Raw genomic sequence first — 26,689 nt, forward strand, 5'->3', positions numbered from 1 at the left:
TATCAAGTAAATGTTCATTAGGAATGAACCAATATTCAAAGTCACTTATATATGATGCAGAACTAAAATTAAGAAAGCCTGATCTTTGGAGCATGCTTAAATGCGTTGCTCTTACATAGCTAATTAATGACACAGTATTAATGATGAAGACAGAAGGTGACTCAAAATGTGCTCATATTTTTGTATTATTGCAGAGGGAAACAGCAAAACAATACCTGAAAATCAAATCCTATCAGGTCCCACTGTTGATGAAGGATTCAGTATTTGGTTGTTAGAAAGCAGTTCTGAGCAAAAAGAAATCCATCTCCTCCCACACCACATATTATCACAATGTCCTCCTTTGAGCTGTGGCCTTCTCCTTACTTTGATTAAGTGCCTGATTTTTAGTTATCCAAAAATCGACTGAGCTGCTAAAATCCCTCTCAGACACTCAATCACTGTGAGGAAATGCAAGGCACTGATAGGGCCCTGCACCTCATGCAATGTGCGGGGGAGGAAGGGAAGAGGAACGCTGTATATATAATGAAAGATGTGTGCCTCACTGATCACGACTGTAGCTTAGTAAAATTCATACCAACAGCAGTAGCAGGATTTTTTCCACAATTGTGCAGATGGAAAGGAGGAAAAAGAAAGAAAGAAGGACAACAATATTCAGCAAGTAACCCAACTAGGCAAGTAGCTGGGAAAAACAAGCCATGGACGTGCGCGCACGCACACAAAATTAAAATTACAGTTTTTACTTGAGTCATTCTCAAAGGCAATAAGTCCTACCATAATGAAGCCTCTGGAGTTTGTCTTTGTATTATAGGAGCTTCTACTCAGACATCAACAACTGACCTCAACCAAACTACAGCCCACACACTGCAGCTAGGGAACACAGTGGCAGAACGGGGAAGACAACAGCTCTAATCGGAAGAGTGTTTGAAACTTCTGACCACATAGGTGCTGAGGGGTACTGTCATGAGCTGTGATCCTTCACCAGCACACCACCATTATCTCTAAAAATAAACTCTGGCGTTTTCCAATCAATTCTATGCAGCGAGTCAGCAAGCAACTAAAAGGAAGAAAGGGCTTCCAAAACTGACATTTGCCACCACATTAAGTGTCTAATGAGGTTTTTCTTTATTTTATTCTCAGAACAATCTGAGGACTTCCTCATGTGCCAGTTGAGCTGGGATTGGCACATGAACTGACATCCATCATTCCCTGCAGGGTGGTGGGCCGGATCTGTCCAAGCTAGTACATGAGGAACTGGTTTCCTGCAGCCCTCCGCAGAGGGACTAGTGCAGACTCAGCAGCATATTCCCCTCAAAACTGCAATTAAATAGAGCTATTAAATCTCAAAGCAAAGACTCATTCAAACTGGGCTAACAGGATAAGATATATCCATGAATATGAAGTCACAGATAGTTCAGCTACTTATTTTTATTCCAATTCAGCCTTTGTCTATGTGCATCTCTTAAGCAAACCTCTCCTGGGGCAATGGTGCAGGAGAAGGTCATTTATGGCAGGCAGTAATTGTTAATCTTGCATAGTCGCACAGACTGAACACAATCGTATCGTGTGTAATTGTTGAGCAGCTATTGGATAGAAGTTTGAGTTTGACTTACTGTGAGTTTCATTGAACAGCATTAGTGACGATTTGAGTAGCCAAGCGAAAAGGATAGCATCTGTGAGATGGGGGTTGGGAAGGCGTGTGTGTGTGTGTGTGGGTGTGTCGGCATTTGTATAAGTGAGTGAATGGGCTTGAAATACTTAATGGAAAGTGAAGTGAGGTCAGACAGATTAAGTGTTGATCGTCAGATGTAGTAATGCTTTTCTAGCAGTTTAATACATCCTGAGGATGTTTCTAAATAGTTGTAATGGCTGACTGTTTCAGGGTTATAATGATGTAATTAACTGAAGCAAAAAAACAACTTCATAAGGTTGTTTATGGGTTATCTTGGCATAAAGACTGTTGTTCTTCAGTCAAATAGCAAATCTATTTCTAATCCTGATCGAAATTATTTCAATTGAGCACTGAATGTTTTTAAAATGCTGGTGTGCTGATACAAATAAAGTAATAAATACGGTTAGACTGAGGCTAAATACCATTTCTGGGAATTCATGAGGAAGCAGAAGAGTGAGGAGACGCAGGTCACATCTGTGAGCAGCAAGCGCTCCAATTCTTAATTCTCCATGGAACATGACAGATTCCCTGTTGACAGCTGGGCTCAGGAGGAGTTGTCATTTCAATTTTCCCTTCTGACACATCTAACTATGCAGGAGAGCTGAGACAATCAAAAAATGGAGGACAGGGAAACCCTGCTCTTATGTAATACAATGTCATAATTATGCCTTTTGGCTGAAGTGAAGTCACTCTAGAGTAAGTATATTTAAAAATGAGAAAATGGTGACTATACAGACCATATCTGCAATGTTCAACCATATATATATTATTTCTATCAGCACATCGATCGATAGATAGATAGATAGAGGAACAGAAGGAACTAGTATAGACAGATAGAGAGAGATGCCAGTGTGTGTTTCAGTCAACATCTTGAAGATTATTAAACAGCAATTATCTAACAGCCATGTAGGGATTTCAGCATCACAGCTTGTATAGTAAAGTGTACTCAAACCAAACACTGTTGAGTTACACAGTCCCACGGAGCAGGTTCACTAATCTGAAGAAAAAGAGTGAATAGAAAAAGGAGAATAATCTGTCCTGCTCAACAAAAGATTCTCCGCCTGCCTGTGCCTTTTGTTATACTTAAAGGAATGTACATACAGAGAAGCATTGCAAGGCAGAAATTCTTTCTAATGCATAAACGTCAGTAGAAAGACATGGATGCTGGCACTTTGCACCCTAGCATGCTATGTCCAGACTGCTTTAAGAAAATATTTTGCTACCACAGTGTTGCCAATTTCTGTGACCCTGTATGGCCTGTGTGGAACATATAGAAATATAATTTGGTCATGCAGCTGTTCATATATCCCTGGCATCACTATGCTGAGCAACTGAAACAGCTCCAACTCTTTTCCTGTGGTGCCTGGTTTTCCCAAATTTCTGCAAGACCAGTCAAGTGTCAAACAGAATAAATGCCCCTGCATTAAATTTGCTAGGGTGGCAACAAAACTGCAGAAATGTACAAAAAAAAGTTCATCAGGATAGCCTTAGTTAGCCCTGTGAATTAGAAAGCATTAATACTTTGTTCCCTCATCCTACATTGAAACGTGACACTTTATTCCTTATGTTAAGCCTTACATACAACATATTCCCACTTTCCTCAACGGCTGCTGCAATTTATTATGAAAATGTGATTAGAGGCAAAGTAAAACAATCAAGATCTAACATATTTAACACATAGTTTAACACTGATATAGCAATTATGGTGTTTAATGAGATGCTTAGGAGAGAGGGAGAGCCATGCTCATGGCCCTAGGAGAACTTTTAAACAAACAAAACTTCACAGAGATGGAACTTGACAGTGTAGGAAATATGTGCTGAATGTTGTTAAGTAACAGTTTTTAGGGAATACAAAGTGACAACCACACAGTTCTAAAGCCTGAGTGTCTAAAGGGCTAAGGACAGCAGAGGGAGCCTCCTAAGTGCTGTCACTAGTGGGTATTCATACCCAGGGCAAAGCAACCCTCTTGCAGCCATTGGGACAGACTAAGATCCACACAGAAAAACATGCTTTAAGACAAATAAAAATCTCATGGTTATTCCAGAAAGGCATGAGCATTGACAAATGTAAAGCATGCAAGTCATTCCTAGCTAAATAGGACATTTTCTTCCATAGTGCTTCCAACAAACATTTACTAGTGTGATGAAGGTAAAAGTACGCTTTGATAAACGTTGAAATTCATGTCAGGCCAAGTGTTACATGTTGAGGATCAAGAATTTATAAATTGAGTAGCAATCAATACCTGATTATATCCAGATGATCCTGGATATAATCATCATTTGAACAGCAATCCAACAAATGGTGATATTGATTCAAGGTAGAAAAATTGTGTCACAGAAGGAACTGGAACTGTGGCCTAATGCAACCAAATACAAAGGCTTAGGCTGCTTAATATGTTGTGGTATAATCAAAGGTGGAAATTCAGAGATCTCCAAAATAAACAAATTAAAAAAAATAAATAAATAAATACAAAGTCTTAGACTATACCCATGATGATATGTAGTTGCACTGTCATTACTATGAGACGTTGAAACAACAACTAATACAACAAAGAATTGTGTAATATCTGGCATTCCTACCTCTTCTGCCCACACTATTTCTGACTAGAACATTTTGACAGGCTGTCAGACTAGGCCAGCCAAAGATACTTCAATGAGGAACAGGAGAGGCCACCACTGGAAACCAAATTTACAGCAATCCAAATACCTACACATCATCTCCCGCAGTGGCAGCAGCCTTTTCTGCTGTTCTCATCAAATTAGTAACATTGTGAGGCAATAGGCTCCAGATAAAACTGCGGATGAACAGGTTAAGCTGCAGCCCATCCAACTGCATCCAGCTACAGCTGTGGATAAGAGTTTGTTGCTAAATTTAGCTCCTGCGTAAGGGATTGCCTCAAGAAAAACATCACAGCAGTCCTGGCTGCATCGTTGTTGAGCTTTAGAAATAAAGCATTTGATGCAAATGCATGTCTTAACATAAAGGTTTGCATGCATTTCTTAAGAAAGGAGAAAGACATTTTGTGATGGTAAGAAAAGGAAGGCATTCAAAACGCAATGTTTGAACGTGGCTTTAATACAAAGACCTTATAAGAAACCAAGAGACACTGCCCCATACTGCCACCTTGTGACAGGCAGCTTTCTGAAGTGGATTTAGTCGTCCCATGCTCATATTTCAATACCTGCTCCAAAGAAAGTGATGAATATTGAAACTAGCTGGAAAGGATAGTCATCACTGTGGCAATGCTAAGAATGATGTATTTGCAATGTGTAATGGTTTGTGTCATCTTTGCTGCTTACGTGGAACACCTTCACCATCTAGTGGAGATCAGCTGCTATGAACAGATAACTCAAAGGGCCCTCTGCCTTCTATTACTTTAACTAAGGATTAGTTCTACAACAATTATTTATTTGACTGTTTTAAGCTATTGCAGATAACAGTGAAAAAATTAAGCCTGTAATAATTCCTAGCTAATAAATGTTTTTTGTTTGCAAATGCCACCTTTCTTTTACTATAGTCACCTTTGTATGATAATGTATTAAATACATTTGAGAATCTGTAACCAAGATATTTGACATTTTTACTTAGATGAATACAACAATTTAATTTGTACCATATATAGATATATATATATATATATAGAGAGAGAGAGAGAGTTATTAAAATAAATAAGATTTTGATTAACTGATTGATTAACTTTATTTAATATATTAGATTTTTGGGCTGTTGGATTAGCTGAGCCAAAGCAGTTCTAATAAACATTCAAAACAAAAAAAAAAACAAAAAAAACCTCTAGATAAATCCATTGCACAATTAACCAGTACCAGATGACAGTGTCAACTAACTAAACTAAAACATTTTCAAGTTGAGAAAAACAGAATAATTTTCACTTTCATTCATTTAAAAGCAATTTTTCCTTTCCTTTCCTTTCATCTGCATACATATGGAAGATTTTTGAACCCATGATGTGTTGAAGTTGCTTGTTTTACTGTTTTTCTGCCCCCAAGTGGCACCACCTGGAGTAATTCATCTGTACTAAGACCTAAACACTAAGAGACCATCTAACAAATTATATCAAGAACATTGTCCTAACTAACATAATTATCCTAACATAATTCATCACACATAAATGAAACATAACATTTTTAAGTGTTCCACAATGACCAGTTCATTACCATATTCATTAGGGTTAAAGGCACTCTATAGGTCTATACTCCCTTGGTCACGGACCATATAGTTCTCACATGAGACAAGCCTTCCCGTCTCACCTGACTAAACTCTAGCTGGTTCCTTTGTGCACAGCTTGTCTTGTTCGGTCAGTGGTCATTGGCAGTGGTGAGAGTTTTCCAGTGTCCAAATGGGGTTGCTGAGTGGGCATATTTTGTTTCAAGGGTAACATAATAGAAATGGAGTAATCGCTTACCTTTGTTTACATAATATTTATAACTTGAACTCCCTCATAATCAAGAACGTGGACATTTCTAAAATGAAATGACACCTACTACCTACAGCAATCATTCACTGCCTTGAAATTGAGTATTAATAGAAATACCATCCATGACGTATTACTGAGGGGCTGTAAAATAAAATCAAATTATATTGCTTTATTACTGGTGATAGTCTAATAAAGCAACAGCAACCCATTAGAGTATTTTAGAAGGTCTGTGTGGATATTTCCTGAAGCTGTCTCAGTAAGTCTGTGTGCCAAGCAATGAGTCAGAGAGAAAAGAAGACTTTGGCAAATTCATTAAACTCTGGCTTTCTATGAATGCTGTCCTGCCTTCCTGACCAAACACATGAAATAATGATGAGTTTGAGTTAGAGGTTGCATGTACTTGCTGACCCAGTTGCAGCACTAATTACAATACTGCAGTCGATCATGATACAAGAAACAGCCGATCCTGGCAGGATTTCTGCTGTTGGATGAGCTACTCGTGTGGTAAACCAATAGCTGTCTCCCAATACCAATAGGAGAAATAGCTATGCTTAAATAGAACACCACAAAGAAATATGTTAAAATCACACTTCAATGTGTTAATAAAGCATTTAGATTGAACAGCCACAACACAATAAGTGTAATCAAAGACAGCTTTGGCGTGACAGATGGTGTTAGTGTTGATAGTTGATGTAGGAGACTCAAAGGTTTGAAGAACAAATACATACTTTCATGCCCACTTTAAAAGTTGCACCGAAGCTGGTCCTTGGCCACTGACTGAGTTTTAGACACCATAGTGGTAACAATGGACAAAGGTAGCATGCCAGCAATGGTGACACACAACACCACCACAGTAAGACTTCACCCTGGATGTGGTAACGGCAGCCAACTATACCTGGGTTGTAGTCACTGGTCTTAGCCAAAAACAACAGCAGCCATGCCTGTGTTTGATGAAAGCTATTCCATGTCCATGACAATAACAACATCAGCTTAATAGGCCTCAAGAGTCAACACAGCAGCCAATGAGCTGGCTGCACTGTCTTAACAGCAACAGTCCAGAAAATAGGCTGTCGCTGGGTTGATGTGCACACAAAAGGGGCAAATGTTTCTCTTGTCTCGCGTCAGAGTTTTCTATGTATTCAGAATGCATCTATAATCTGTCAGTTTGAATATACAAATAATTATTGAAGACATGTCTCGCTGCAACAATAAATTTAAAATATCACACAATTGGCAAAATAACTTGATAGAAGTCCTTTTAGCTTTAAGATGAAGCTTTTTTTTTTTTTTTTTTGGGGGAGGACACTTAATCTGGTTATCTAAACAGGTCTTATACAAGATTATTAAGAAGCTATTTATTCCTTCAGTAACAATTTAAATTTAAATATAAAATTTAATATAAAAATGAATACCATTCTCATCAAACCAACACTTAAGCCTAAAGTACAGCATCACACAGTCAACATTATCATCATACTGTACTATAATATTGTGATTTTTTTTCTAGAATCTTTATTGCGCCTTTAGTTAGACTAGCTTTGTTTTGATGGGGTAGAGTTTGATGAACAGTGAATACAAAAGCACAGCCAGAGAAGGAGGGAGAGTACATGGTCAACGGGAAAAGGAAGGAAAAGTCGGAGTGAGATTTTAAGCGGCCAGGTAAATCCTTACGGAGCAGTTTGTCCTTCCCATTTAGTTGGGCAAATATGTCACTGACCTAGATGATTAAAATAAAACCTGCGCCCCAGTACCTTTGCATCAGTACAGGCTGACCAGAGGACAGAGCGAGACAGTGAGGATATTATCAAAGAGGCAGATAAGCATGTTCCTAAATCTGTTTCTGATGCCAGCAATTATCTACATGAAACACGGCAAAGCCACAAAGTAGCAATTTCTCAGGTCACCAAAAAAAGAAAACACCGCCCATCAACAAAAACCACTACATCATCCTTTACAACTGTTCAGTGGAACTTTGGGAGTCCTATCACAAAGCCACTCTGAGTTTCAGCACCCACCATAGTCTGAATCTTCAGTGAGTTCTACACAAGTTTTGGCCCTCTCTTACCTGTATTTCATGCCTGTCTGATAAGACACACACTCCTCCAGGGCCAAGCCATTCATCTTCAGGAAGTCTTCCATGTTCTTAATCTGAGCGGCGATTCTCTGTTCGCGGAGTCTCTGTAGCTCTGCCTGGTCAGTGGGCCTGGCAGGGGGCTGATTCAGCCCCTGGTCTGAGTGGTACCGGTTGATCCCACTCCGGATGCTCTCACTGTATGACATAGACAGCATCTTGCCGCTGCCGCTGCTGCTGCTCTTTTGAACACCACTGCCTGGTGCTGCTTGTTTAGGGATCTGCAGGTTTTCAGGAGGACAGTAACTGGACTTGCACCTGTCAGAAGCCCCCCGGGGGCCACCAGCATAACCTCCTGCAAACATGTCCCCCTCCAACCCCTCCTAATCCTCTTTATGATGTTGAGACAACCCGTGCAGTGAAGAATAAATTAGGGACACTGTCGAAGTGAAGAGCCAACAGGGCACAGCCACCTACTTTAACAGAACCTGCTCCCATAAAAAAAGCTCTCCTGCTTGAAGCAGCATACGGCCATGCATCCTGTAATCAGAGTCGGCCAACATAGCCAGCACCACCCTCCCCTGACAGGTAAACGATGGCAGGGTTACACTGATAGGGAACATTCAGGTGACTTACTGGTGATTAAGGAGCAGGACCGAAGAGGGCACATGCTGTCTGCAAAGGGGAAACATTCAAACATGCACCTAGCTACAGGAGGGGTCAACTTTCCTGGTCTCACTTTTGATTCAGATTTGACTAAAAGAGACAACCAAGCAACAAACTTTCTGAAAATAATCCCCAATATATTTTAATGCGCATCTCCTAAAAAGCTCTAAAATAATTCTGACACAACTTGATGGTGTACACTTGCTATGGGCCTTTGATGTAAAGGCTATACATATGATTAGATAAATTAAACCATGTCTCTTTTTCCTTTCAAAGAGTACATGTTATTTCCATGCCTTCCCTCCCCTTTTAAATGCACATTTATTTATGTTTAAAATAAGTGAGTCCTCAAATGGTGTTGTTCTGAGTTTTATCAGTAGGGGGAAGCACTTCCACCATGACTACAAGAATTCAGTTTATGGCTAAATGCACCAGTGAACACAGATCACTAGCCTCTAATTTGGTAAGGGCCATGTTAATATTGTTACTGAGATTTTACATCCGTACATCATTAATTATACTCTTCTATAATACTCAGACTTGCAAATATATAGGTCCCACTATTAATGTTACACATACAATACAAACAGTACCCTATACATGTTAAATGTACATAGATTCTTTATTAATACATATACATATTCCATATTACACATACTCCACATTTATATTAAGTTTTATGCATGAGTTTGCATTCATTATTAAATTGTCATCTTATGTAATCTGATATTAACACACGACAGATAAAGCAAAAATTGCTTGTGTGAAGTGTAAGAAATATTACATTTCTGTTTAAGGTCAATCATCAAACCCTTCTTAGTAACTGCTAGGGAATAAGGAAAATATATTTTAAAACTACTTTGAAATATCTCATTAAGTTTTTCATTTGTCTATACACAAAATGGTTCACAGAGGCTAACAACAGACATCAAAACCCCTTTAAGGTTTGATGAAACTGCAAAATACCAAAAAATCTAGCACAATTACAACTATATACAAACTGTAAGTAAGACCTAGTAATTTGTTCGGAACTTATAATATGGAACAACAAATTTTTCCAACCCTTTTTATGATGGCTCACATCTCTCTCCCAGAAACTCCCTATCAATTTGACAAATCAAAGTTATTCCAAGCAGCCTCGCATAGAGACCAAAGACATAAATAAAGGAGGAGGCTCCGAGTTAGGCAGCATGCACCCACACCCACCCATACATCTACGCACGCGCACGCGCACGCACACGCACACACACACACACACACACACACACACACACACACACACACACACACACACACACACACAAACCAGCGCTCTGTTAACCCCTCACACACAAAAGTTGCAGACAAACACACTTCTGATGTTATCCTGAGTGAAAAGTCTTTCAAACTCACCCGATTTCGTGGGGGTCGGCTCATGAGCGAGATTGCGGGGTGCCAGTCTGCTCTTATAAACACACACTGCTGACAGTCATGAAGTAGGCCCACCCAAACTGGGAGTGTCTTACTAAGAAACGTCTAAACCAATTAGTGAATGAGAGAGTGCATCCCTACCCCTCCCCTCACCACTTGGACCATACTCTATCACCACAACCAACACCTCTCCTCCTCCCCTCCCTGTGAGATCTCGTGGAAGAAATCCATTTATGTCATTTAGTTGCCCGTCTTGTTTCTGCTAACCGCAGCAAATAACATCAGCTCTGAATTATTCACCAAAGCTTTTGCACTAAAAGCCTTTGAGATTGTTGTTCCACAGGAAAGAATACTAAGAGCTGGACAATAATGAGCGCTGTGTGCACATGATATACACAAACATACAGTGTCAAGCAAACATATGCTGTATGTATACACACACGTAGAAAACCACCAGGCATGTTCAAGTACTCTCAAACCAAGGCATTATGAAAAGCACACTGGTTAAAGCATGCCTGTAGGTCAAGGTCAGAATCAGAAAGCATCACATAATAATGACTTGAAATGCTGAATTGTTAGACACCTGAATAAGCTGCTGGAGTTACTCTACATTGGAGTTAGTTGGTAGACCCTTTTTGTTTATAGGTTCATAATGTCTCCTGACAGTGCAGTTAGGATACAAGAAAATATATAACTGCCTATAATAAGTAAATATGCAACACTTTCTTTGTTTCAAATATATATTTTTTTATACTAGGCCTTCAGAAAACTTAATTCATCAGCAGAGTCATCATCTGCAGACATCCAGCTGTCTGTACCACCCAGACAACTCACACCACCACCCTACATTTCATAAATTTCATTTTGCTCAATCACTTTGCACATAGCATGGAATATGCATACTTATGGCTGTAGTGGGTGAGTGTGGAAAAGCTGCCAATGGCCAAGTGCACACGACCTACTGGCTTTGAGTCACTCATTACAATAGCAGAAATTAAGAGGGATCCTTAAAAAAAAAAAAAAAAAAACCAAAGACAGACTGGAAATGGAGTTATAAAGAAATTTTTACTCTTAAAATATATTTTTCAAGAATAATGAGAAGGAGCTGAACTTTGAGCCATATACACTATTGTGTAGATATATCTGCAAAACTCTAACCATATCTTTTAAATGCTCAGTTTTTCCTTCACCTATTCAGAAGAGACATATAGTACAGTGATAAAAAGTCAACGACCCCTGCTGTCTCAAAAGCACTCAGCCCACTGAAAACTATAAAATGCTTTAATGACAGCAAGAACCGGAAACACTTCACAAGAGGCTCTAAACAAGTCACTAAATATAAATAAAACATAATCAAAATTGACAACAAAGTAGTATAATCCCTGTTATGTCAGGACAGAGGTGAGACAGAGTTTATTCATGGGAAAAGGTTTGTCGCCCATCATGGTTGCAGTATTTATGCTTTTGAGTTGACATGACTGAAAAGAATAAAACTTCCTTCCCAGCATCAGGCTGTCGACAGTGATAGACAGCCAGAGATAAGGGACTTAAATCGATCCTCCCACACATAGGTCAGGGGAACAGCTCCTGGGACGGTTTGCGCTTTAACAGGACAGAAATGTGCCAGGCGCCAAGATAAAAATCCAATAGTGAGCTCACTAAAGGCACATCCTCACAGTCAGGAATTTTTATAACTGAATCAGCAGAATAAGGCCTGATATGAGATCATGAAATATGATCTCATTCTAAAGCAGCAGAAAGAAGACCATCTAAAAGCTTGCTACTGATGGACTGAGTACCACCTTCCATAAGAGAGAACATCATCTATGCTGATCTAAATATCTCTCTGCCTTTAAAAACGATAAAGTCCCAAGAGGTCAAAAAAAGATGCTCTTGAACGGGGGCAAAAGATGAACAGAGAAAATTACTATCTGCTTAATCAAGACAAAGTAAAAGAAATGTCTACAAATCAATTCATCTTAGGCACAAAGTTTGATAAGAATGACAGCATCTGTCTCAGATGTCAGTGCTGGAAAAAAAATTACTGACAGAAGAAGAAGAAAAAAACCAAAACAAAGCCCTTTCCCTCGACTGTTATTGTTGATTCAAGGGTTTTGTGTCCAACCTTGCAACAAAATCCCTATTGGGTTTAAGCTGGATATTGCATTGACAGCTAAACAGTAGATGATAAGTGTTATCCCTGCTGCGGAGGTTTACTAATGGATGTATGGCTTTAAATGACAGAAGAGCAAGTCTCTATAGCAAGGTCATTAAGTAACTTAAATATAGAATGGTTTAAATAAGATGTGCACAACACATACAAATACACACAGCACACAAAAATTACTAAATTTTAATAACCCTGCTCTGCGACAACAAACAGTGTCAGAAACAGACAGGTACCTGTAGAACTGCAGCTGACGTTTGGGGCTCCCATAACGAGCGCTGAAGTTGACAAGGGAGAGGAGGAAAAAGGAGCTTGGGTTAATGAAAGCAAGAATGGGAATATGTTAGCAGTGGCGCAAATGTAGATGCAGAAGCATAGGTGGAAAGGATATTGACCTGAAAAGTAGTAAATGAGGAGGAAATAGCATCACTGCATTAAAAGTGAAGAGAGTCCACATTTGTGTACATTTGAAACCATCAAATGCATCAATACATCGCAAATGTTTGAGATGTTTTTTTGGGGTGGTCTGAAAGGAAAAAATCTTTTACCATCCATTCTGACTTCCTGAATCTACATTACAGAAAGGTATCTGCTCTCAGAGTCTACGCAGGATTTATACTGATGGAAGCATTTTCTGATCGAACCTAATGTGGATTATAAAATGTATTCATTATTTTATGAATTTATATGAATTGCAAAGCATCTGAAAACTTTTTTTCTTGAAATATATGTCACAAATAAGTTATGATCATTGCACTAATTTAGTATTAGACAAATTCCCTTTCAATGAAATGTTTAATGTAATTTCAAATATACAATACAGTTTATGTCAGTCTATGAAATGACATAAAAAAATTTGTATAAAAAGACACGCACACATGCATGGCTTGGGAATGAACAAAAATTGGCCCATAACAGGGAGTTTAAAAAGATCCATGGAGCCTCTAATGTATTACAGATCAACAATACTGAGGGCCAATGTGTATTATAAAATCAATGTTTTAATAATTTATTGTAAGTAAATACAGAAAAGATGCCATGAAAGCTGAAAGAAAAACTGTGAAACCGTGTTGGATGCTCAATAGTACCATGGAAATCCTGAGCTGTGTTGATACTGTAGCAGGCTAATATATCATGTCTAAAATCAAAACCCACTCACATTGGCATATTACTCAAGTCTATAGAAGACAGCTGTCCAATAGTTTCAGTTGAGTATCACCAAGCCCATAGCTGACACCAAAGACACCCCATCTGGCCACAATTGGAGGCAATATGTAATGCAGCCATAAAGCTGAAAAGCTTGAAAAGAGGTGGAACAGATGCTTTCTCATGATGCAAGCTGATGAGGCTTTAGCGCAAAATGTTGGTAAAACATTATAGTGTAAGATTTTCTAACAAAAAAATATACATGATAAACACGAACCACTTAATGCATCGACACGTGAACATACAAAACTACAGTCTTCCGTTATAGATGTGTTTACGGTTTATGTCCATCAACTCACCTGTAGATCATGCCAGGTGAGCCAGTCTGTCGGAGGGAGAGGCGAGCAGGGGAGTCTGTGGTAGATTCAGGATACATGGAGGCAGGATGGAGGGGGTGTGGCCAGCCTGCCAAGGATGGTGCACTTCAAACAGAACCACAGGGCACAATCTATCCCTAATCAGAACCTCTGGAAGGGAAAGCAAGGGAGAGAAAGAGCGACATGCATGTCAGTGATGGATTTTTTTATCTCTTTAACAATATAGCCTGAATGTTTTCTTGCATTTGGGATATAGTTGGGCAATCACACTTAGACCACCAAAGTACTGTTTTTATACCTTTTACAGCATATATGGCTACATTATATGCTCTACTATAGAAATATCCAGCGCTCCAATTCTAACTTGTGACACCAGTTAAAAGGTCAGAAGAACTATTGAAGATATACTGTCCATCCTGTTAATCATTCTCACATGGTTTCTGTAAATAAAATAAAATGGCTGTTAAGATGTTGCAGGGGTATCCTAACCTGACTGTTTAGGGTGTTTATCAAGTGTTTGTTGTAATTTAAATTTTGGTAGAAGATATTAAATATGTTGCTAGCTGTTATGCTGAGTGAATTTGTCGGAAATCACTGGCAAGAACTGTCAAGTATCAAAGATATAATTTCTACAAGTTAAATCTCCTAAGTGACAGATCTTATAAATCATAGGGACAGATTGTGTAGACTGGATAAAACATATATACTGAGCACAAGCCCATTTTACTGCTGGCAACAGAAACAAGCTAAGCATGACTGAGCAGTACCCATGAAAAGATCAAGTGTATTGGCTAAAAATCAACATGTTCCAGACGAGGTCAGGTGCACGAGGGAATAATTACACAACTTTTTTTTTCCTGACTACCATTATTTCAAATGATTTAGAAATAAAATGAGCAAAGACATGAATGAAATTTGAATCTTTGTCACTTTAGCTCTGGTCTGTTTTACACACGAGTGTAATTTAATGAAAAACTGAGGGCAATTGAGTCCATTTGACACTATCTTCTCTTTCATAGACCTGCTACAAATTTTCACCACTAGATGGAGTGATAGCCTCATTCTACAGACGAGCTGAAAGAATAAACTATCAGGAAAATGTAGAATCTAGTTTCCAGCATCAGTGAGTTAGGATTTTAACATATTCACAGTAAAGGATATTTATACCAGCCTGAAATGATCAACACCTAAAAATAAAAATCAATGCACAAAGCCAGTGGACACAAAATGCAGTAAACAATAATCCACGATAAAGACTGATACATTATCCCATCACTGCTGTATATTGTGCATGTTAGCATTACAGAAAACTGTGGTCGATCCACACTGCTAAGAGAGACTCGATTCCATGAATAATTCAACTGTCTGCCCTAGAAGAAGACCACTGCTGTAGAGAGTGCTGGAACAAAAAAAAGGGTGGGCATCAGCGAGGGTTTGGGTGGTGGGTAGATATACACAGGTTTCAGTGACATTGAGTTCAAGTTAAATACCTCATTGGAACATTTCAAATCAACACTATGGGTGAGGAGGGAGGGCAGCGGCACTGCAGATGTTCTTGCCCACTTTAGTGTGGTGTGTGCAATAAAATGAGCAACAGTGGAGAGATTGGCATCTATGTCTGACAGAGCTGCAAGATGAGCAGCCTGTGCTACCCTGTTTGACTAGTGGCTGCACTCACAAGAGTCATGGCTCATAACCAAGATTGTACTGGTAACATGAAGGTGACTTTCTCCTCCCATCAATTTTCCAAGCAGCAAATAAGGAGTCCCATGTTCCCAAGGGCTCATTTTACGCTCTCTGCCCTTTCATTTCAATCTTGCCAGGATGGGACACAGGTCACCCCTGCTTTCTGGTGATGTAGATGGCATGACCCTAATGGGTAAAAGGCATGATAGTAGATCTACTACACAGCATAGCCAAGTCGTCCTGGATCATTTGTTGCTGATATGGATTAGTGGACATGGCTGGCTGGCTGGGGTTAAAGAAACTATAATTTCTTCTTAAAAGCTTCTTACAACCATGAGGGTATTTTGACTGATACCATCCTATCAACACCATCTGTGTCCTATATGCCTCTGTGAGTTTCCTCACCATTCCTTGCAATGGCCTGGACATAAAATCCTTTGCTTCATCTGCCAGCAAATTGAACATCTTTAGTTTTTGATTTGACAATTTGACCATAATCAGCATGTATGTATGTATGAGATCATCATGACACTCTGATGTAAATATGAGCAAGAACTATATTCCATTGATTTCAGTATAGCATAGAGATGATTAACCTTCAGAAAGGGAGTGACCATATTTGTTAGAAATAAGCTTGAATCTCAAGTAAAATACAACACAAAATACAAATTTGAAAATAATACTTAAAAAACTGAAAATTGAGCAGGCAGGACATGGACAATGTAAAATAACAGTAATTTCACAATAAATTCACAATAACAGTAACTTTACACTAATTGAGGTCACAAGCTTGGTTCATCGTGACAACTTACCTAATTCACAAGCAAAAGTTGCTTGATTGACAGCACCACTAACAGTATAAAAAGAAAACCATTGAGGGAGACAATACAAGTAGCTAAGTTTTACACAGCAAAGCTGTGATACCAATCCCAATTAAAGACTTAAAAGACATCAGCAGCTTTAATGTATCAGACACAAAAAAATTCACCTACACAATAAGCACATAAACCTGGGAGTGAGTGGTCAACACCCCAAATTGCAAGTTATGGAAACACCAGCTATATTACTTCACAAAAACAATATCCGACAATGAAACCTATTCCTATTTATAGTGACACTGGAACCTGACCTGTCCAATTAATGTACAGTTCCATTAATTAAAGAACTACCACATGCCAACTTGAGGTTTGCCCCTTCTTTTGTTTAATGTAGTTGGTCATCAGCTGTTTTATTCTCTTTACTGCAAATAAAATTTGCATCTACACCTGAAGAGTGGCCGCAGCATATTGTAGAGCAATGCACCAGTCCCAAAGAGACACCTATAGTGAGCTGCAGTTTGAGAGGATGCTGCTGCTGACTGCAGCAATGCGGTACACTACAAAATCATCCTGGCTCAACTTAGAGAGCTCAGATTTACTGCACTAATGGACCAAGGTGCACTTCGCAGATTAAAACTGCAGACAGCGAGAGAAAGAGAGGAAGAACACAGAAAATCATCAATCATCCTGTGTCCTACTGTTTACATCTGGATGTAAACGAATGAAAAAGAAAGCAAAGAATATGATAACACTTTACAGTTACAGTTAGGATGACCCTCCAAAATGGACTTCCTGGTCTGTACAATACCCTCTCATCAGTGGCCTGCAGCACACACGCCCACATCAGTGGGGATTCATGTGTTTGTTGATTCAAACAGCCTGGCACAGGAAGACTTGTGTATGTTTACATGTAGGTGGTTTTCACGGTCGAAAACACGGGACAGGGGCTTTCCTATGTGGAGTTTGCCTGTTCTCCCTCCAAGTATTAATTATAAATTAAAAGCACATTTTCTGTCAGGTTATTGGTGAGTCTAAAACTGCCTGACTGTGATTGTGAATGGTTGTTTGTCTAGACTGGCAAAAAACAACCAATATCTTAATCAGATAAAATAATTAGGATCATTTTGCTTAATCATTTGGCACTGATGAGGATTATCACATTGTCATTAGACCCAGAAGCTTTATACAGATGTTTCTCTAGTGACGTAAATCATATTTTGACTTTTAATCTAAATTATTATTTGTTTGCTTATACTTGGAAAAAGCAGTGGTTCCAAATTGTGTTGAACTTATCTGCTATATTAAACAGAGTACTAAACTGACAATGTTTGAATTGTGCAGCTGTATACAGTATGGCATAGTGTATTCCAAAATCCAAATGTACAATTTTTGATAAATCATTGCTCACATGCGTAAATGTAGTGTAAATTTCAGTACATTATTTTATTTCAGTATCACCTTCAAAAATAAATTCAGATTACAAAATAAAATATATAATGACCATTAGGCAAGCTAGAAAGGAGGAGGCGGCACTGGTCCAACAGCAAAGATTAGCTACAATGGGAGTGGTGGTGCCATGTTTTCTCGGACCAACTGTCATGGAAAAATGAAAATCTCCATAGCTTTGTTCAACTTGTCTCATACACCTGAGTCACTTCGGAACAAAATGCAAAATTGAGTCACAAAAGGTTGTTCTTCATACTCTCTCTCCATAAATCCACCTACACCCAGCCTTAGTGAATTCCCTCTCGAGACAGGGCTTACGTGAGCAATGCGAGCAGGCAGCCAGTGCTGGCCTGCAAAGCACAGCACAGTGTTGTGTAGTATGTTGGCAGCTGCAGAAAACACACATGGACCCGAGCAGATGGCTGCGGAAGAGGGAGACAGGCTAACAGACGAGAACTGCCGGGGATCTCCTACATGTGAGTTCATTCAGGCAGAGAGGGAGAAAAGCTAGCTGTGTTCTCCGTCAGGCTACAAAGAGGATTCAGACGGAATCTCCTCTATTTTACAATGACAATCATCAAAGGATCAAAGCCCAAACCATGTAAAGATTTGAAACCATGTCAGTGTACTGCCTTTCCTCTCTCATCAGAGACAGTTTGTGGTTTTATAAATGGTCTCCCTCTCTGTTAAGCTGTGGAGGGCCCTTGATTACAGAAGCTGTACAGGTCACTGACTGCCAGCAGAGGGAAAAAAAAAAAGCTAACAGCAATTTGCATAAATAGCCTATTTATACAGCAAAGTTCTGATACAAGCCCCACCCCCCACTTAAAAGAAGTTAAAAGTGCAACTGAGAGCTCTGCTGTCAGATATCATTAAATTCTAGGACAGCTGCAGATGTTTTACACACAGGGTTTTGCCACATATTATAATCAAACTTTAAGCCATGTCTATCATCTGCTGTCATAATGGAGTCTACATGGATTACAGTCTAGCAGTAAAGGTCTCGTGCTAGGCAATATACACTGAAGAACTAATACGCATGTCTCTTGCTTTTGAATGAAAAAGATATGAGAAGTATGGCCTGTAAGTCGAGCACATATCTCCGTTTACTTGGCAAGTATACGGTACAAGATGTATGGTCTTAGGATGCCTGCATCACTGAGAACATGAAGAACATGAATCAGCACCCTCTGTGCCCTTGGCCAACATTTAGTTTCTGCTCTTCTGCTGACTTGTATTCCATTCCCAAAATTAAATAATTTACTGACCACCTGGAAATACAAAAATGATATTCAAAACAAAGGGAATTAATTAAATATTACAAACTGGTTGAAATGGGACTGTAAAAGTGACTCGGGCCTATGAAGGCGAAATGAAGCCTTTGTGAGCACTGCAGGGAGACAACATGCTGCAGTGAACCAAGAGCACCGAGCAGCACACTGCAGTAGAAATATGAAACCATCTTTCTTTTCATTCTAGTTGCATCCTAGTTCTCCCTCTTCATGCCACAGACCAATAAAGACAATGTAATATTCACTGTCTTTATGGAGAAGCAGGTGTGATTTGAAGAAGTGTTTTTCTCTCATGCTGGTTTCATATTCTTCAAAATGGCACATGGTATTTGGTAGTGGTAGAAATAGTGGTATTTCACTATTTGACAAAGACTGTGGTTTAGGCTAGGTCCTTTTGTTAGGCTGACCTTTTTCTATATGCTTAAACCAATTAACCTGTTGAGGTTTTAGACCGCACCCAACATGCACTTTATAACAGCAATATGTTCAAATGAACTTCACACCCTTAACCTTTCTTGCAACAGAGATGTTACATTTTGTTATCGTAAAGTGACTTCAGCATAGCTGCTAAATTCCTCCCACTACATGAATGACTTTGTCCATGTTTAGCATTTCAGGAGTTATCATTTCATGAAGCATAACTTACCATTTTTTTTTTTTTACATTGTTGAGGTAATACATACCAGTGCTATCTGCATCACTGAACATCTCATGACACATGGGCATGGGCAGGTTGTGCTGAACAGTTCACTTTTTAGTTCTGCATAGGTGAGCAGAAACCATTAGGTTGGCAAAAACAAAGCTGGGCAGAGGAACACAGAGTGGCAGAAGCGATCAATACATCTAAATCCAGACAGTCATTAGGGAGGACAGCAGTAGATAAGTGAAAACTGCATAATGCCACTAGTTTAATTTGGTGCAACTTATCCGGTAACTTTACTATGCGTCTTAATTTACAGCCAATTACAATATTTCTGTCTACATCAGATATACAAGACCTAAATACCTGGCATTTCACTGCTGTAACCAGGCTAAGCACCAATATTTTTTCCAACTTGATTCTGCCATCAGTTTTATCAGGATGGAGTGGCGATTTCATGTTTCTGAACTAAAGGTTCTGGAATGACCTGGTTAGAAAATAGGCCTCTGATGTTTTGTTACTGCCAAACAGTCACAGCTTGACTCAAAAACTAAGCCTGTGAAAGTAGTAAGCCTACCCAGCTCCATATCTGAAGGGGATGTGTACTATATTTCACAGGAATGTTATTGGGTTGATGCAACAATAACTATAAACACACACATTATAGTCAGTGGTGGTGTTTAAGCTATCTGTTGCATTAAGCTTTTGTGTTGTCAGCTAGGCATTCCTTGGAGTCTGTGCAGATGGGCAGAGAGCAATTGTAGCATAAGATGAGACCTTCCATTCTCACCTTTTGCTGCTGCTTTTCTATTTGTACATTTACACTGATCTAATCACTTATATAGATTGTTCAATAATACAAGATTTTATTTATTTTTTTTTTTATGAACCAGCCTTATGTCCTCATATACAAGCCCATGATATCTCTATTATTTTATTTTCCATCTACACAAGATTCAATCTGTTCCCTCAGGGTGTTGCCTTGTTCCTCTGACAGATGCTGTTTCTAACTATCAGAGAAACTACTGAGACTATGGTAGAGTTCCTCTTGAAATCTGGCAAAAATGCAGCAAATGGTTGCTGGCTCTTTGAACAGAGTCTGATTGACCCTGGAAGAAGCCCGCAGCAGCTACCAACCGATATAAAGGATTGGGGAGAAAAACTTTGGGGCAAAGAAAGTGGAGAGAGTGAAATGAAAACTGCAGCAAAGTTTCTTAGGGAAAATGCTGAGAAAGCACTCAAAAGCAGTCTGATCCAGTGAGGCACTGTGGCTGAAAACAGCCATTTACGCATCACTTCTCTCACGTAGGTCTCCATTTGAAACCTTTTCTAAAAACCTCCATTTTCTTATCTTTGATGGTTATGCTGGACACATGTTGGTAAAAACCCTCCATTCAAATATGGCTGTCACAAAACGTGATCAGAAAACAAATATTCTGCCTTATATTAAGCTTACTGTAACAGTAAACTTGGAAGTACAGACAATGCTGTTTATTTGGAAGCATCACTCAATACAACTGCAAGTAAATTTGTTTGGTCCATGTCTTGGTGTAGTAATGTGATGGTCTCTTTGCTTCAATAAGGCAAACTTTTCCTATTCCTCTGTGTCCTCTTAACTACAAAGTGTAACAGAGAGGTGTTGTTTGGTGGCATTATCTCACACTTATTTTTTCCATTTCATCCTGCTGCAAATGTGCTTTCACACATTACATTTCAAGTCTTGACATGGTGTTAGTAAGGTCGGGCATAGCACAGGAAGGAAGACACCCCCTCTGACAGCTGTGATGTCTAGCCTCCACTCAGCATCAGCAACACCAACACCCATCTCTGATCTCAAGGTTTCAAGTTTGAAATTCAAGATGCTGATTTTATCATCACAACATCCCCTGACTGGAAAGTTTTGTTGATTGTCAGCGTCTCCCTTTCATACTTTCTCTCCACATTTCTGAGATCTAGGTCTTAATCTTGTCTGCTTAATTCCATTCCTGTTCACAGCATTTGACGTCTATCTGAATATATAAGAAACACTTATATAGACAAATCCAAGGAGATGAAAGAGACACATTAATTAAGTCATGCATTGACTGAATTATGAGGTTTCTGATTGAACTTTATTAGAGGAATAATTACTCTAATCTGTTAGCCCCCAATGGCCTATGAAATTTGTTTATTTAGATACATATTAGAAAAAAAGAAAAACAAAGCAGTTCAAAATAAACCAAGATTTAAACAAGTCACAGGTTTCCTCTTCTGGCCACTGTACCAAAGAATCTTGTATGTTGGCTGTCAATACTTCACACAATTAAAGTGAAATGATGACAAACTGGCAAATTACACATACAGCACAGCCACCCACTTGACCACACTCTTCAGCCCATGCTGTGTTGCCCACTCCGTGTGGTAATGTTGACAAGGATGACCAATACACTCAGTCACACCAAGGGCATACTGTACATGTGACAACATGCATTCAGTCAAATTTTTTGTATACTGATTAGATTGAGCCGCTTTGTGTGTTGGTAAATTTATAGCCACCGAGTTCTGTATAGGCGTAAAATTTTTATTTAGATTTTGTAAAATAACTTAACCTCATATCTAGCTGATGCCATCGTTTATAAGGGGAAGATGTTTCATGAGCTGTGAAAAAAATAATGAATTTCTTCCAACTGGTCCAACTGTTACATTGGTCTGACATCTGATTTTAAATAAAAATATTAAATATATTAAGCTATAGAAATGTAGACACTTTGCCAGGTACATCAGTTTATACCTATGAAGTGTCAGATTTGAAAATTCCTAAATTTGGTGTCATCTGGGATCAATATCAGAAATGATCCTGTGCCAAGGTAAGCTGCCATATCCCTTCTACAGTTTGCCCCAAAAGCAATCAAACGCCTAACAATCTTATTATGGTAAAAAATATGTTTTCTGAGGTCACAGTGACCTTCATCTTTCATTCCACCAAATTCTGATCAACTCATCCTTGAATCTAAGTGAATTTCTGTGCCTGTAGTAATAAAATTAACTTTCACTTCGTTGCATCATCATGAATCAATGGCTCAATCAAACCCATCAAAATGACAATGAATCCCATTGAACTTTTCTTGTTAAGGGAAAAACCACTTTGCAGTGATCACAGTTAGCGTGTTTATCAGCCGCTTAAATTGCAGTTTGTGGAGGTTGCGGCCTTTACAGTGGTTATCAGCTGTGAGACAATGACAGTCTGCAGCATTATATCCTGTTTAAGTCACATGCACAGTTTTGTTATTGTGAGGACATTTATTGACACTATGTCCCTAGCCCCTAACCCTAAAAGCAAGTCTTGACCTTTTGAAGCCATTAGAACTGGCTATGAATCCATACCTTTAAAAAAAAAAAAATTCTCAGCAGGGTCTGTAACTCAAACCTGGTCCTCACAAAGACAGATCAGTACAAGTAGACATACACTAATATCACCTCAGGACACTAATTCAGCTACATTTTTATTTAAACACACTACTACTTATAGTGTCTCCAGGTTGCATACATTATTTACTTATTTGTGCAACTCCAGTGGGCACTACAATAATCGCTTGATAAGGTTACGGTACATGCAGTGTACTACGACTGAATAGGTTTATTGTAAACACCAATCTCATAGCAGAGAGATCTCAAGCAGCCGGTCACTGGTTTGTTTTGATGTGTTATGAAAGCACAGAATTTCCATCCAACAGATTCTAAATAACAACAGGGGAGCTGAAGAGCAGCAACCATACAAAAGATATATATAGACTTCAATTGAAAATAGGACAAACTTAATGGCTATATGTAAGTGTCCACACAATAACTGCGTGGTAGCGTATGGATTCATCCAAGCATGCTATAAAATTCTAGCTAGTTGAGTTTCTATAGGAAGACAAAGGAAAGATTGACACCAATTGTCCATCGCCCTCTTCATTTTCCAGTACAAACACAAATACACACATTACATCACACAACCTACACTAACCTTTAGTACTTGCATGGTCAAGCATGAGAACAGCGCCAGGATTTCCTGAAGCATAAAGGGTTAACATCATGCTACTTCTTCATGTCCACATGTATGCTGCTGGCCTGCCCATAGCCTGTGTCACAGACGATAACAGCAAAGATTCAAGTGTTTGTTTTCCGATAGATTTCTGTGTCCCAGAGGCAACAGCAGCTACAGTCAATGCTTCTATGTGTGGTAAGTTAATAGCACTTGTTCTGATCCTGTGTGCCAGTGCAATGTGTGCAGGTGTCCAATCAATTTGACATCTGCACTGTTGCATTAACCTAGGTAACCTGCAAGTCTAACAGCAAAGAATGGGCAGGATTGCGTTTGCTTCATGTCAGTAGTTTTTATTCTATTATTTCACTGTGCTTGTAACTATAATGACTATTTGAATGGAGAGATTCATTTGGTTAAAAACACTGTTCATTTCTGAAAAACATTTTTGTTCAATTGCAACAGGCATGCTATACAAGTCCCGGTAGACAAAACACAATTCGGTTCTAAAAAAGAAGAAGTGAAAAAGAAAAAAAAAAAAATCGACTTAATTTTCATTTTACACTTAGAAACCATTTATCCGAGAAGAACTTTGGCAGCTTGTCACATTTCATGACTCAATCAGTCACCAGAAAATGAGAAGACAATGAAATCGATAAATTCTTTTTCAAAGAAATCTTGTGATTTCAGTTATTCATGCAATACAAATATGATTGAAAGAGCTTCCAAAAATCCCAAATTATAATAGGTTTCACTATTGAAGATCAGATAAACTCAGATTATTCTGCAACTGTGACACAGTATGTTTTAACTAATTTCTGATATCAAGTCGCTTCATTTTATTCAAACTGAGCAAAAAGAGTCTACACTGGTGCTGTGAAATGTTTACCACTGATTAGGATACAAATACAACCTAATGAGCTTCCACAAGTCACAATAAAGTAAATTGAACAATTGATAGGAAAAGACTAATTCAGTTGAGTGGTTTGATTATTGAAGATCAGATAAACTTCAGGTTTCAATTTGCTGTTAATGTGCTGGAGAGGAGCCGACAAGCAAGGGGAACACATCAGATATGGCTGCCATCTGATGCAGTTTACCTCCACAGAAAAAATCTGAGATTTTGAAGATCAGACACCATAAAAGTTTAAGCCAGCCCGTCTCTTTTCATATTCTTTATCATGGCTGAAACACTTTTGCTACAATCTCTTTACACAAAAATAAGCTAATCAGCCTATTTTGCAGTTGTAGATTAAAGATATTAATACTTAGAAATATTTGATTGTGATGTCATGTTTCTTGTTTGTATATGAAGGTTGAAAACAAAACATTTTAATATCTAAAATATTATATTTAAGTTTCATAAAGTTGGCAAAACCACTTTTTATGAAGTTTGTATATACAGAAATCTGTTGTGGACATTCTTGGCAGTCTTTGTATTTTATAATGTTCATATTGATATCACAATTACACCATACCGTAAGATTTTTTTTATTTAATCAAGACATAAATTTAGTTTATCATCTGATAACCTGCTCAAAACTCATCTTAGGCACATTTACAGATAACATACAGCATCATTAGGCTTGATCTGCCATATGTTTATTTCGTTCAATTGAAGTCCTGTTTCACGCCAAAGCTTTCATTTGTCTTCATCTTTTTCAGTATATAAATATCAATAGTGTTTCTGTGTCAACAGTAGACAGTCTCTCTGCCTCCTACAGTGCTGTCCATCTGTCTTTCAACCTGTTTCAAATACCCCATCCCTGTACATATCATTCTGCCTCTGCAACGTCAGAGTTATGTAGCTCATTTTACATGGTATTTAGTGAATTACATTCATGATGTAGCGTGATCCATTTTTTTTTTTACAAACAATTTCTGTCATTGCTGACAGAAATGTAGAAAAGTGAGTATGCTTAATGTTATTGCACTGTTACTCTCTAAAATGTGCTACTTTGCAGTGAAAAAATAAACAAATATTAATGTGTGCACACTATGCCTTCTATCATTGAGCCTGCTATCATCATAGCAACCATCAAATTGACAACATGACCCATGTGCCCGAGCTCCAAATTGTAATACATAATCCATAATCATACATAATCCTGATATTGCAGAAAAGCTTCTATGGGTCCATTTGACAAGTTTTGACAAATAATATGCCTACTGTCAAGTTTGTCTCTTCTCCAAGCGCTCTTTTTCCCCCTGCATTCCTCTTTCCATCAATCTATTTTCACCATTTCCCACTTGGTCTGAGAGCTGTTTGCCCAGTAAGCCCTCTGCTCTCACTACAGCACACACCTCAACAGAGGGATTTGATTAATTTATTTGTGGGGTTTTTTTGTTATTTCAAAACGGCAAGTTTGCTTGATCTTATTAGTTATGTGTTCACTCATTTCATACTTAGCGACTGAGAATCAATGACCTTGGGTTTCTCTCAACCTCTTTTCCTGTGCTATGTACTCTGTATCTACCTCTTGGAGATGGGCCATAAACCCTTTTTCAGTTAGCAGCTGGTGCAACCCACATTGGCTGTGGCAAACTGTCGGGCCCTTGAACAAACCAGACAGAGAGAATAGCCTAAATCTGGGTGACCATGCAGTGACACCATCCAAAGCATCTGCTCTCCTACAACTTCCCCTAATGTCCCAAAGACTGAGAGACAGAGCATACACACAAAATTTATATGTGCACATTACACTGACCTAAACCAAGAGTGTTGGCCTTAAGTGTATCATGATGGCATAAAATAAACAGTTAATACAATGTAGGAGACATCAGTGATTAATGCTAAGTTGGGAATGTACAAATAAGAAAAATAAAAAAAAACCCAGTCATCAGACTGCAGACATAGGC

General features: G+C 38.6%; 1 protein-coding gene across 2 annotated transcripts in view; it reads right to left on the reverse strand.

The window, feature by feature from the left end:
* kcnab2a (potassium voltage-gated channel subfamily A regulatory beta subunit 2a) overlaps window positions 1–26,689 on the reverse strand; it is a 68,468-nt gene that overhangs the window by 29,528 nt on the left and 12,251 nt on the right. Inside the window, exons 2-4 of one of the 2 annotated variants that reach the window (XM_029501225.1) lie at window positions 23,813–23,927; window positions 13,925–14,092; window positions 12,656–12,697 (exon numbers count right to left, since the gene is read on the reverse strand). In XM_029501225.1, coding sequence (XP_029357085.1) covers window positions 12,656–12,697; window positions 13,925–14,001 — 119 coding nt within the window. In that variant the 5' untranslated portion in view covers window positions 14,002–14,092; window positions 23,813–23,927. The remainder of the gene's footprint in view (window positions 1–12,655; window positions 12,698–13,924; window positions 14,093–23,812; window positions 23,928–26,689) is intronic. The other variant, XM_029501226.1, reaches the window with a different exon arrangement.

The sequence above is a fragment of the Echeneis naucrates genome, chromosome 5 (genome assembly GCF_900963305.1).
Source record: "Echeneis naucrates chromosome 5, fEcheNa1.1, whole genome shotgun sequence".
NCBI lineage: Eukaryota > Metazoa > Chordata > Actinopteri > Carangiformes > Echeneidae > Echeneis > Echeneis naucrates.